We start from the raw sequence: 12916 nt of genomic DNA on the forward strand, positions 1-12916 counted from the left end.
TGGTTGTTTGAGCCTATTTTGTGTTAGGGCGTTGTCTCTCCCTTTTGTTCCTTAGCTTGTGTAGCTTTTGTGCCATCTTTCATCACCTTTCTAACCAACTTTTTGTGGCCTTTTAACCACTGAATTCCAGGGGAATTTCAGTGGTGAAAACCATGTTTTGAGGTCCAAAGGAGGGGGTGATCCCCTCTCCTTATATCTTGTTTGCTTGTGTTGCTGGCCTCATACTTGAGCATGTCTTTCTACCATCTCATAGCTTGTTCTTGGAATGTTTTTGTGACTTTTTTGACATGTTATAACTCTTTTTTTGGCTGGTTTGGTCAACTCTTGCTTGCTTCTTACACTTGTAGTGCAATCTTGTTCACTAGCCTAATGTGCTTGATGTTTTAGCCTATCATTCTAGCATGTGTTGGCTCCACTCCAGCATGTTTTTGACCTTTCTTTAACATGCTTAAACTCTGTTTTGTGTGGTCTTGGTCCCTTGTGCCTTGCTTTGTATAGCCATAGTGTAAAGGCCTTTACTAGCCTTGTGTTTTGAGGCCCTTAGCATGCTTTGCTTGTGATGTTTGCATGATATATCATCATTTAGCATGTGATTTCAGAGCATGCATCATTGCCACGCTCTCACATATTCCACTCTTTCATTGTGTTTGAGAGTTGTGCTTTATGCCATGTTTATGAGCTAATACATGAGCATGTCTTTCTTGCTTTTCATGCTGCCATCTCAGCTCATTTTAGCCACTATTTTGGCATGTTTGAGGTCTATCCACAGTTGGTTTGGCCATTTGGGATTGATATTGCATGCTCCTACTGTAAAGCTCTTCACTAGTTTTAATGCTTAAGTCTTCTAACATGTTGTACATGAGTTGTTTGCATGTTAGAGTCTTGTTTTCCATGCCATATCAGTATTGAAAAATCTGCCACCTCCCTCATTTCTCCACTTTTAATTTGTTTTGAGGGTTGGTTAGTCTTAAAGTTGTGTTTAAGCATGGGATTGAGGCTTGTGCTTAAATGGCTTTAACCCTCTTTTAAGGGTTCCTCCTAGTAAAATGCATGGTCTCTCTCATGTCTTAAGTCATCTTTTTGATTGACCTCTCTCTCATTAAAGGACTTTCACATTTGGACAAATTAATTAAAGAATGGCTTGATAACTTTAAATGTGTAAACAAGAATTGAGCCAAGTAAAACATGGCAAGATAAGCATGTTATGTGTGCATTGCATGGTGTTCAATCGGACGTTATATTGAACACGAGGAAGATTGGTTCATTTCATACTTGAAGTGATGAAATAAGCCAATCTCCTTTGTCTCCATTGCCTTTGATCTCTCATGATGAGGTAATGGTCCTAGAGTCTTGTTTGTTGTGCATTTATTGAATTTGTGCAAGTTGGATCCTTGGCCATCATGCATCAAAATGCTTGATTGGTGGCTTTAGACCCAATGGTGCCACTCCTTTGACGTTTTGAGATGACAAGGAGTGACATAGTACAAACATGTCCTTGGGAGAACCTCCCTTTTTCTCTATTTTGTGCTCTGTTGCAGTTTGGTGTCACAGCACACCAGTGGCCGGCACCCTTTCATTGTTGGCCGACAACCTTACATCCTTAGCCGACAGAGGCACACTGTTGGCCGGCAGATGGCCGGCAGCCACCATTCATGGCTAGCAGGCTACTGGCGTACTTCCCAGCATTGTTTTGGTAAGTTTCAGCAGAAAGTTCTGGGAGACACCCTGCAAACAGAGCCTCTCAAGAGCAAACCGAAAGGCTTTTCGGGGTGAGAAACCGAATGAATGCATGCATCTTCTTCAAACAAAGCTAAGGCAGTGTAGTTTATTTGCTAGTTAGTATGAATTTTTAATTTGATTAATTAGTGTTCTAATTAGTTAAGTGTTGTGATAATTAAGTAGCTTAGCTTAGCTATTTCTTTATTTCGTTTTGTAATAATTAGTCTAATTAGTTTAATTAGATTAGTTAGCTTAGCTTAGTTTATTCATTCGGACCCTCCTTCGAGAGGGCACAATGTTGTAATAAGTGTGCGTGTATGTGTGCATGTCTTCCAACCCCACGTCTTTCTCCCTTTTACTTAACCATTTACGATGGTTAGTTTTAGGGCACGTTTTGATTAGCATACCTTATGCTTTGCATGTTTGCATCAATTCATTTGTCTTGCATGCACCGGGCTCGGCGCATCATTCAAATTACATCGTATTTCAATACCTCTTTGAATATGTGTATCAAATTGTCGCATTCATATGCCATCTTAAATAGCCGAGCCTATTAGTTGCATTTTTACATGTGTTGCATTAGGCATCTTAACATAGTTAGGATCATGCATTGTTTCTAACTGGTTTTCTGTTTTGGCTCGGAGTACACTATAAGTGTTTATGCTTTAGCATCCTTGTATGAGTGTGAGTGTTGCCATGATAGCATGCTTTCCATGAGGCTATGTGCTTAATTGCTAAACTACTTGGATGCTTGTGGATGAAGGCTTTGATTGTCTGAATTGGGACAGCTCGATGATTGTGAGTTTTAAGCCCACTTTGCAAAGTGGCAAAATTATGTTTTTCTAAGCCCACTTGAGGGTGGCAAATCCGCACTTTAGCCTACTTGCGAGTAGCACTTTCAAACTATTTTCGAAAACAAACATGAATTGTTTTGTTCCAATTCTGGCGATTTAGTCTATATTTGTATACTGTGCGCATCACATAGTAAAGTTAGCTAATAATCGGATAAGAACACATGAGGTTTATAAAACAACATATCATGGTAGTAGAGGCTGATCCTTTGATTGGGCGAGCGGGGGTGCTCATTTTAGGACCTTTCCCTCTCGTACCCAAGTTCCAGAATTGAGGCAACTTTGGTAATGACGGACACGTGACCTTTGGCACGAGTCAGGGTTTCTTAAATTTCCCAAAACAAAATATTTAGGTGGCGACTCTGTAATCTGGCAAAGCAGTCTAATTTTGACATTATTTGATTCAAAATCTGATTTTCCAAAATTATTTGCTAGATTAGACTCTTTGATGTTTATCAGTCTCACATTGCACTTTATAAGATTAGATTCAGAACCGTGACAAGAGTCCGAACTGTAGTAAGACCAATTTGCACCTCTCCGAAAGGGGGGCACGCGAAGAAAGTCGAGTCGACAGTCAGCTCGGTAAAATTGATGAGACGAAGATGAGAAATGTTGAAGAGTGGCCAGAGAATTGTCGGTCGTCCATGGAAATGGTGGCCTGCAAAATGATGAAAAGATAAAGAGAATTGATTTGGTGTGGGTCACACTATGGTAATATTGAAAATAGATGGTTCTGATACGTTGATAAGTAGAATTTTGATATGATTTGGTCAAACTTAAAATTAGAAATAATATTAATTTAAAGCGTCAAGAAAGAACATGCCATGTGTATTATATAAAAAGATTCCGTTGAATGGTTTAACTGATATAGGTGGAGAATTCAAATTGTGTTAAAATTTAAAATTCAGGGTTTAAATTGATGCAATTGAAACCCTAGGATTTAATTTGAAAAACACACGAAATCCTTGAAATTTTTTTATTTTTTTATTTATAATTTGCCCTATTTTGAATTTGAGATTTTTCTATAAAATAAAAAAATAAAAAAAGGTGAAGTGTACAAAAACAATTACAAAGACCCAAATTCATTCTCTATGTTGTTCCTGCCAAACCTAATATGATTTTGGGTTGGAATAGAGTTCGCATACTTACAACTAAAGTACGGGCGGGTTCTCTTTAATCCTATCGGACCCATTACAAATCTAATTTCAATTATTCGAACTGCTCATTTTATAAGATATCCATGAAAAAAAGTTAGGTCGATCTGATAATTGTAACCTATTCATTTCATTGCATTTGTATCCAAAAAAGTTGAATACAATTGTGCTTTGAAGCTAGGCCATCTTTTTTTTCTTTTTTTTTTTTGAGACAAATGTAATAAAAATAAAGAGATTATGATTATTAGATCAATAGTTGTTGGAAAAGGAAAAAAAAAATTAAAAAATCCACCGATTCCTACATCAAAATAGTTGTAGAAAATCTTGACTAATGAACTATTTGTAGGTCAACAGAAGAATAAGACATTAGTTGTGGGGACGGATTGTATCGTAAAAGTTGTGGAACAATTATTGGTAGATCAAACAAAGAATGATGGTCAACACAAGAATGACACACCCATATTAGTTGCGGCGAAGTATGGTATCATAGAAATTGTGGAGAAAGTTCTGGAACAATTTCCAGTGGCCATTCATGACACGAATTACGATGAAAAAATATAGTATTACTGGCGGTTAAGAACTGGCAAACCAATGTATACAAGTTCTTACTCGAGAGGAATGTCTTGAAAGACAGCATATTTAGTAAAGTGGACGAGGATGGCAACAGTGTTGTGTATCTGGCTGCAAAGATTGGAGAATATCATCCCTGGCTTATCCTCGGTGCCGCCTTGCAAATGCAATGGGAAATCAAATGGTATGAGGTATGTATTTGTCCAGGGCTGAACCAAAAACTTTATCTAAATTGTTATATAACCATTGTGAAAAAAATATTTTCCGGGAAACTTAAATAAATTTAACAAATAGTTGTTTAATTTTTAAAAGTTTTGAACTATTAGGTGTTAGTATGCAATTGGTTATAAAATTATTGTTTTAAACTATTTTATTGATTAATATAATCTAATAAATAAGAAGTAAAAAAATATTTAAGATCCCTAAAACATAACTCTTAAATTTACACTCAATGATGTTGAATGTTATATGTCAGTTGATCGTTTAGAAATTAATCAATTAAGACTCAAGCCATGTCATTGTGAATAAATTTGTAGGTGAAATTTTAGATTATTTAACATTGCCCATAAAAAAAGTATACATACCATTTTACTTTTAAATAACAAATAAGTGATATGTACCTCTTATATTAGTAAAATCAACTTGATAAAATTGATGATATTGTTTAAAATATAAAATATTTAGAGATTATTTTCATTATATATTGTGAAATATTAATGAAACAAAAAGTTAGTAAAATAATTTTTACAAAATTAAGAAAGCATCCCATTATATATTTTATAAATATTCATAAATATAAAATTAATAATAAATTGTGAAAAAATCAGCCCCCAGCCCCTAAACCTTGTATCTATCTATCAACATATTTTAACTATGTTTTGTGATTGAATTTTTCCAAAACACTCCGCACTTTATGAAATTTATATGATTGCGAATTACAGCCTTGAAGGTATTGCAGTTTGTGAAGTATTCGATGCTGCTATATTTCTTTGTACTTTACAACAAAGCCGATGAAACTCCAAAGGACATATTCACAAAATCACACAAAGATCTCGTCAAACAGGGTGGTGAATGGCTCACCACCACCTCAAACTCGTGCTCTGTGGTGGCTGCACTCATTGCAATTGTGGCCTTCACCACCACAAGCACCGTGCCCAGTGGCAATTCAAGTGCAGGTAAACCAAAGCTCGAGAACCAGCCTGCCTTCGACGTGTTTGCCATCACATCACCGGTTGCACTGGGCTTCTCTGTGTCTGCCTTAGTAATGTTTCTCGCCATCCTCACCTCTCGTCACCAAGAGAGGGATATCCGTACAAGCTTGCCAAGAAAATGTTTGTTGGGTTTAACTTCACTATTTGTATCTGATGATGCAGCGTGTTCCAGATAGATCGGGTCGGATTGATCCACGCTTCCTAAACCAATGCCCGAGGTACCAAGCCCACCAGAAGACCTGCACAAGAGTTCAACGGGGAACGAGGAATCCCCCAGCAAACCCTCCGACGAGCAAGTTAGAAAGAGAGGTGGAATGTAGAGATAGATTAGAGATAGAAAGCTTAACCTTCTTCTTGTCTTCAATATCTGCTTATATCCTCTGATAATCATTTCGTTGTCTCTTTAGACCTGGCATCTTGGCCGAAAGTCTATGCTCTAGCTTGCCTTATTCATGGTGAGGCCGTTCTGTTTCGATGGAGAGGGGTTATCGCAATAAATGCTGTAAGGGCTTCATTAATGGCTGATGTGCAGTGCAATAACTTTGCAGGATCTTTGTCTGCTTATGTGGCTTGTCCTTCACCTGCCACGTGTCTAAGTGTCATTGGTTCTTGATGCCATGTTGAGCATCAGCGACGCTGGGCTTTAGTATTTGAATTAGGCATTGGGCCCTAAGTGGTGGGCTGTACCCTTTATGGGCTCACCCATGTCAGTAGTCCTCCATTCCCAAGTGCAACTTTAATCCAACGAAGGGAATAATGAAGGAGATGATGGTTGTGAAAGACCGGGGGGGGCGAAGACCGACTGATGGGTGGGCCGATGGCGATGGGTGGTCGAATGGAGGGACTGGCCCTGAGGAGGGGGGACCGCGAAGGGTGGCTGAGTGTAGGGTCCGACCATGAGGAGGGCCGACGGTGAAGGGTGATTGAGTAGGAGGACCGATCATGAGGAGGGTCGACCGCGAAGGGTTACTGAGTGGAGGGACCGACTATGAGGAGAGCCAACCGCGTAGGGTGACCGGGTGGAGGGACCGACCATGAGGAGGGCCGACCGCGAAGGGTGACCGCGTGGTGGGACCGACCATGAGGAGAGCCGACTGTGAAGGGTGACCGAGTGGTGGGACCGACCATGAGGAGAGCCGACCGCGAAGGGTGACCGAGTGGTGGGACCGACCATGAGGAGAGCCGACTGCGAAGGGTGACCAAGTGGAGGGACCGACTATGAGGAAGGCTGACTGCGAAGGGTGATCGAGTGGTGGGATCGGCCATGAGAAGGGTCAACCGCAAAGGGTGACCGAGAATGGTGGGTGGTGTGGTGTGGTGCTCGAGAGGCGGCGAGCCACGTAGTGAAGTGAAGTGGAATAGAAAGGGAAGAGGAAAGGGGCAGTGGATCGTGGGTGTACACGTGACGGAATCCCAGGATGGGGAAGGTTAGGCGTTGAGCAAGAAATGAAGCGATAGGTCAATATAGGGTGTTGAAAAGATAGTTTTGGCGGATTTTTGAAAATTTTCAAACTGGCGAAATTTAATTGTGACCCTTGGAATATAGGCAAGCCCTGGGCTTTTGGTATTATCTGTTTTACCTATCTCTTTGCAAAGAACCAAAACGTTCCAGAAGTAAACTCTTTTCTGTCGAGTGATACACCTTTGCAACATTTTGTGAACTTTCTTGCACCCGCGTCCGAAACCATTCGTAGACACACAAGAGATATGGCCCAAGAGGAAGAAGCAAACGCAAGGGTTGATCCGTTAGGTGACGACGATGCGGTGGATTTGGCGGAACAATATCGTACGGAGCGAAGGGAGGAGGAGGTGGCGAGTCAGGCAATGCGGGCTCGTCCTAGGACAATGATTGCAGCCTCGAGGCCGATTAATCAGGTGGAGCCGGACCACTGGCACACCAAATCAGACAGATCCGTACTGATGGCAAAGGAGTTAGAGGGAATAAGGAGGAACTACCAAATTCCCTCGGAGATAGGCCTGAGGCTGCCCATATCCAAGGAGAGGGCATCGGATGTGCAGCCGGACGAATTCAGCCTCTACGAGGAGGCGTTGTGAGGAGGTTTGAGGTTACCTCTCCTACAAGTTGTGGTGGACGTGCTGAATAAGCTGGAAGTGGCGCCAGGGCAGTTGATGTCGAATGCCTGGAAAATACTGATGGCATGTGCGAGTTCCTGGCAGCAGGCAACTGGAGGAACGACAATGACAGTAGAGGAGTTTTTCTCCTTCTACAAGGCCTCCGGTCAGCAGGAGACTTAAGTGACTCTGCAAGCAGTGGTGGGGCGAGGTCTGGTGGCGGGTCTTCCATCTTCGGTGAAGGAATGGAGGCCGAGGTGGTTTTTTGTGTCCGTGAACGGTGGAAGGGGAGTTCGGACGATGTAGAAGGTCCCCACCAAATCGGTCGTGCCCAAGTTGGACAGGGCGGCCGAAGACCGAGTGATGAAGGTGAGGGAATGGAGGGGGGAGAAGGGAGTAAGGTGGGACGAGCTGGTCCTTCCGTCAACGTTGTTTGCCCTGAACTTGGGACCGCAACCGTTGGGGGTGGATCCGGTATGGGAGGAGTTAGAAAGGCAATGAAAAGTGAAGGAGGAGAAGGAAATGAGATTGTTTGCCTGAGCGAACAAATATAAGAAGACACAACTGGGGCCTGCTCCAAAATCGGTCGCAATGGTGCGAGTCCGACCGCGCCCCAAGCCGTTGGGGGAGAAGGATCTTAGTGGTTTTGACCCACAACCACCTCCAGTCGATCCTCTAAAGGAGAGGAGCCAAAAGGAGGTGGAGGCCGTATTAAAGAAGAAGAAAAGAGTAAGGGAGAGGGAGGTGGGGCCAGCCCTAAAGAGAATGAAGGAGGTGATGGCAGAGGAGACCCCCGAAGTGGGACTAGAGGAGGTCACGAAGGGAGTGGAGAGTGGGGCGACTGCCTCTGAAGAGCAAGTGGAGGGTGGGGCGACTGGCCCTTTGGAGGGGGCAGAGTAGCAGTCCAAGGGGGGTCCTGCGCACCAAGGAGAAGAAGAGAGGGCCGGGTTGAAGACCGCCTTTTATCACGCCCCAACAGTGTCCGGGCGACTGGAAGGAGAAGAAGAGAAGCCAGGACTGCTGATGATTGCCTCTTGGAAGTAGTGGAAGACGCAGTCGTGCACTCGATGGCCAGTTTTACTAAGGTTGAGCTGCTAAGGGGGTTGTGCTCTACCCAAATGGAGGCGACCGCCTTAGCAGGGGCCCTATTGAACAAGGCGGCGGCCGCAAAGGGAGAAGTGAGGCCACTGAAGGCAAAGTTGGAGAGAGTGAAGGCCCAACTTGAAAGTTTGAGGAGGAAGAGCGCAGGGTGGAGGATGACCGCGCGGAGTGCGTGTGTCAGGGGGCTTGAAGAGGCTCTGAAGGCCAAAAAGATGGAGGTGTTGGCAGTGGTGCGTGGCAATTCAGCTGACCGTGCCCATGCTGAGCTACTCGCGACCAAGTTAGGGCTGGAGACGGAACGCCGCAAGGTGGTGTCGCTTGGGTTCCAGCTGGTTGGCGAGCAGAAGAAGCTGGAAGAGGCCCAAAAAGCCTGTACCATCGCCAACGAACGGTGGGATGAGGCCATGACCTGCAACGAAGATTGGCGTGCCAAGTCGATCAAAGAAAAAGAAGAAGCAGATTTGAAGATTGCTGGGTTAGAGAGGGAGCTGGTAGATGAGCGCACCAAGTCAGCGGCGGAGAAGGCGGGGCTGGAGAAGGCCTTGGAGGAAGAAAGGGCTAAGTTGGCATCTGAGAGGGCGGTGTACCCCGACCTATGTGTTGCAGCGGTTGAGCAGTTCAAGGGGTCCGCTGAATTCCAGATGGCCATTGATGCTGCGATCGCCAGTAGCCTAGCGAGAGAGGGGTCTGGGGGGGCTGGCCCGTCGGGAGCGACCGCTGGGAGCAGGAGTGAAGAAGAAGTGATCCAGAGCTTCCAACGGTCGGACTTCTACAAGCCTGAGATGGCTGAGTTCTGGGACAGCGGCTGGAAGACTTTCAAACGTAAAGCAGAAGAACTGTTCCCAGACTTGGACTTCAGCAACGTAAGGATAGACGAAGATAACGTGGCCCAGACCCCCCTAGACGAGGTTGTTGATGAGGAGGACCTTGCCTCAAGTGAAGATGAATGATTGGTGTGAACAAAATTTGTAAATAGAATTTTGGTTGTTTTTGTTTTTGTTTTGTTGTCGTTGTTGTTTGTTTTGTTTTGTTTTTGTTTTTTTTTTTGTAATTTTTGTAGTAAACTTATTATAAGTTTGTGAATAAATAAAATTCTGAGTTGTGTTTGTCACATTGTGGCCTTTATTTTTGTAAATCTAAGAATGGTTATTCAAATAAGGCTTGTGTATAAATCGCAGTGAAAGTTGAGAAGTAGAGAGCCAATCTAGCTTGTGAGAAAATTATAATGCAAAGAATGTTAACAGTAAGAATGTTGAAATGTAAAGGTCTTAAAGTGTGAGAGTCTTGAAGTGTTAAATGGTTGGCAAATGAAAGTTAAAAATGTAAAGAATGTTAAGAGGCGTAAAAGCATGGACCTGAAATTGGACCAAGTATGGCATCTATGCTACAAACATGAAGTTTTCAGAATAATTGAGCCATAATTAACTCAGTTTGGCTAAGCCCTTCGTGCTCAGTCTGGCTGAGGCTTTAAGTATCTCAGTCTGGCTGAGCCCTTCGTGCTCAGTCTGGCTGAGGCTTCAAGTAACTCAGTCTGGCTGAGGTTGCAAGCAGGGTGTTATTGAAATACCACACAGATTACTAAGATATAAGATTGTTGTCTTTTAAGGTGCATCCCATTTGATCATAAATTTACACCATGTGAGAAGAGAATAAGAACATTCAAGTGCATAGATTGTCAAAAAGAAAATACACCAATTGATCAATACAAAAATAGGGCATTATTGAAAATAACGCTTCAAGTGCTCGGCGTTCCACGGATGGGGGAGATCTCGACCTTCCATGTCCTGAAGTCGGTAAGTGCCCGGACGAGGTCTGGTCTTAACAACATAAGGCCCCTCCCACTTGGCTACCAACTTGCCCTTAGCTGAATTTTTGGTGGCAAGAGTTGCTTCACACAAAACAAGGTCCCCCACGGCGAACTCCCTCGGTTGGATTTTGCGGTTGTAGTGTGTTCTCATTTTCTGCTGATGTGAGGCCTGTTTGACAGTAGTGGTTTCTCGGAGTTCTTCAATCAGGTCTAGGTCGGCTCGACGCAGTTCTTCAGTGAGTTCTGGATTTGGGTGTAGAACCCTCAGGGTAGGCAGACCGATTTCCACTGGGATGACCGCCTCAGTGTCGTATGTTAAGCGAAAAGGGGTCTACCTAGTTGGGGTTCGTGCTGTAGTATGGTACGCCCAGAGTACATTTGGTAATTCCTCCGCCCAGAGTCCCTTAGCAGCTTCTAGCTTAGTTTTGATGATCTTCAGAAGAGAACGGTTAGTGATCTCAACTTGGCCATTGGCTTAGGGATGACATGGGGAAGAGAAACATGGCTAGATTTGAAGTTTGGCACAGAATTTCTTGAACTTGGCATTGTAAAATTGTCTGCCGTTGTCAGAGACGATAGCTTGAGGGATGCCAAATCGGCACACGATCGACTGCCAGATGAATCTAGTAGTGTTCCGCTCGGTAATTGTGGCAAGGGGTTCCGCCTCCACCCACTTAGTGAAGTAATCAATGGTGACAATTGTAAATTTGGTTTGGCCTCGGCCAGTGGGCAATGGGCCAACTAGGACGATCCCCCATTTGGCGAATGGGTAAAGGTTGCAAAGTGTGATCAATTCTGTAGGAGGAGTATGAGGGATGCTGGCAAAGCATTGGCACTTGTCACATTTAAGCACAAATTCAATGGCATCTTGGTTGAGAGTAGGCCAGAAGTAACCAGTGCGGAGTATTTTGTGGGCTAGTGACCTGACACCCGAATGATTGCCACAAACTCCCTCATGGACTTTTCTCATCATGTAGGTCGCTTGAGCAGGATTAAGGCATCTCAGGTATAGGCGTGAAAAGCCACGTTTGTGCAAGAGACCGCTGATAAGGATGTAGTTGGACGACCGGGTCTTGACTTTGGTGGCCAGGTGCTTGTCGTCTGACAATTCCCCCTTTGTCAAAAATAGAAAGATGTCGGCCGCCCATGGAATAGGTTCGTTTTAGAGGAAGTGGACTTGCTGCTGGTTCGGGGAAATGGCAAGGTGAGCAAGATATTCGAGGCAGACACCATGGCTGAGGTCTGACTGGTCGGCAGAAGCTAATTGAGCCATTTCATCTACCTTGGAGTTTTCCATCCGAGGAATGTGCTTGATGTGGAAATTATTGAAGAGGCGAGCAAGGGGGAGTGCAATATCCCTGTATGCCCGTATTGTGTCTTCCTTGGCATCGAATTCCCCCGTGATTTGTCCGACAATGAGCTGGGAATCGCTGAACACTTGGATATGGTTGACACCAATGTCTCTGGCGAGGCGGAGACCTGCGATGAGTGCCTCATATTTAGCCTCATTATTGCTTACGTCGAATAAGAAACAGAGAGCACACTTGAAATAACCACCCTCGGGAGCGGTGAGGATGAGACCAGCTTCGCTGCCTTCTTTGCGATATGATCCGTCGACGTTGAGGGTCCAAGAGTGGGGGTCTTCTAACTCAGTATGGGATTGCGGGGGCGGGGGAATCGTGATTGGAGTCAGGTTAGTGAACTCCAGGATGAAGTCGGCGACAACCTACCCCTTGATCGCCATTTGAGGTTGGTAGGAGATGTTAAATTGGCTGAGCTCAACTGACCATTACATAAGTTGGCCGGACAACTCTGGTTATTGCATTAGCTGCTTCAACGGTTGGTCAGTGAGGATAACAATGGGGTGGGCTTGGAAGTAAGGTCAAAGTCATCTTGAGGCTATGACCAAGGCTAAGGCCATTTTTTCAAGCAATGGGTAATTATGTTCTGCTCCCCTGAGAGCCCGACTGATGTAGTAGACCGGTCGTTGGACAGAGCTGTCTTCCCTAATGAGTGCTGCACTGAGGACGGTGTTTGACACGGCTAAGTAGAGGAAAAGGGGTTCACCCGTGACTGCTTGAGAAAGTAGGGGGGTTGGCCATGCACTACTTCAATTGCTGAAAGGCCTCTTCGGATTCTGTTGTCCACTGAAAATTTTGCCGAAGAACTTTGAAGAAGGGGAGACACTTGTCCGTTGCGCGGGAAATGAAGCGGTTGAGGGCGGCGACTCTGCCAGTAAGCCTTTGAACCTCCTTAACCATTCTGGGCGATTGCATTTCTATAAAGGCCTTGATCTTTTCGAGGTTAGCTTCGATGCCTCTCTAATTGACCATAAAACCCAAGAATTTTCCAAATCCTACGCCAAAGGCGCATTTCTCCGAATTGAGTTTCATTTGATACTTTCGTAGCGTGCCGAAGGTCTCTCGCAAA

At 44.3% G+C, this 12916-nt stretch overlaps 1 protein-coding gene across 1 annotated transcript; it reads left to right on the top strand.

Annotated features, from left to right (window-relative positions):
* Window positions 1-4381: 4381 nt before the first annotated feature.
* Window positions 4382-5681, top strand: LOC114286960 (uncharacterized). Its single transcript, XM_082890305.1, has 2 exons — window positions 4382-4478; window positions 5236-5681. The coding sequence occupies exons 1-2, from the start codon at window positions 4382-4384 to the stop codon at window positions 5679-5681; spliced, it is 543 nt and encodes a 180-aa protein (XP_082746431.1).
* The last annotated feature ends 7235 nt before the right edge of the window (window positions 5682-12916 follow it).

The sequence above is a fragment of the Camellia sinensis genome, chromosome 10 (genome assembly GCF_055761805.1).
Source record: "Camellia sinensis isolate YWXY chromosome 10, ASM5576180v1, whole genome shotgun sequence".
Taxonomy (NCBI): Eukaryota; Viridiplantae; Streptophyta; class Magnoliopsida; order Ericales; family Theaceae; genus Camellia; species Camellia sinensis.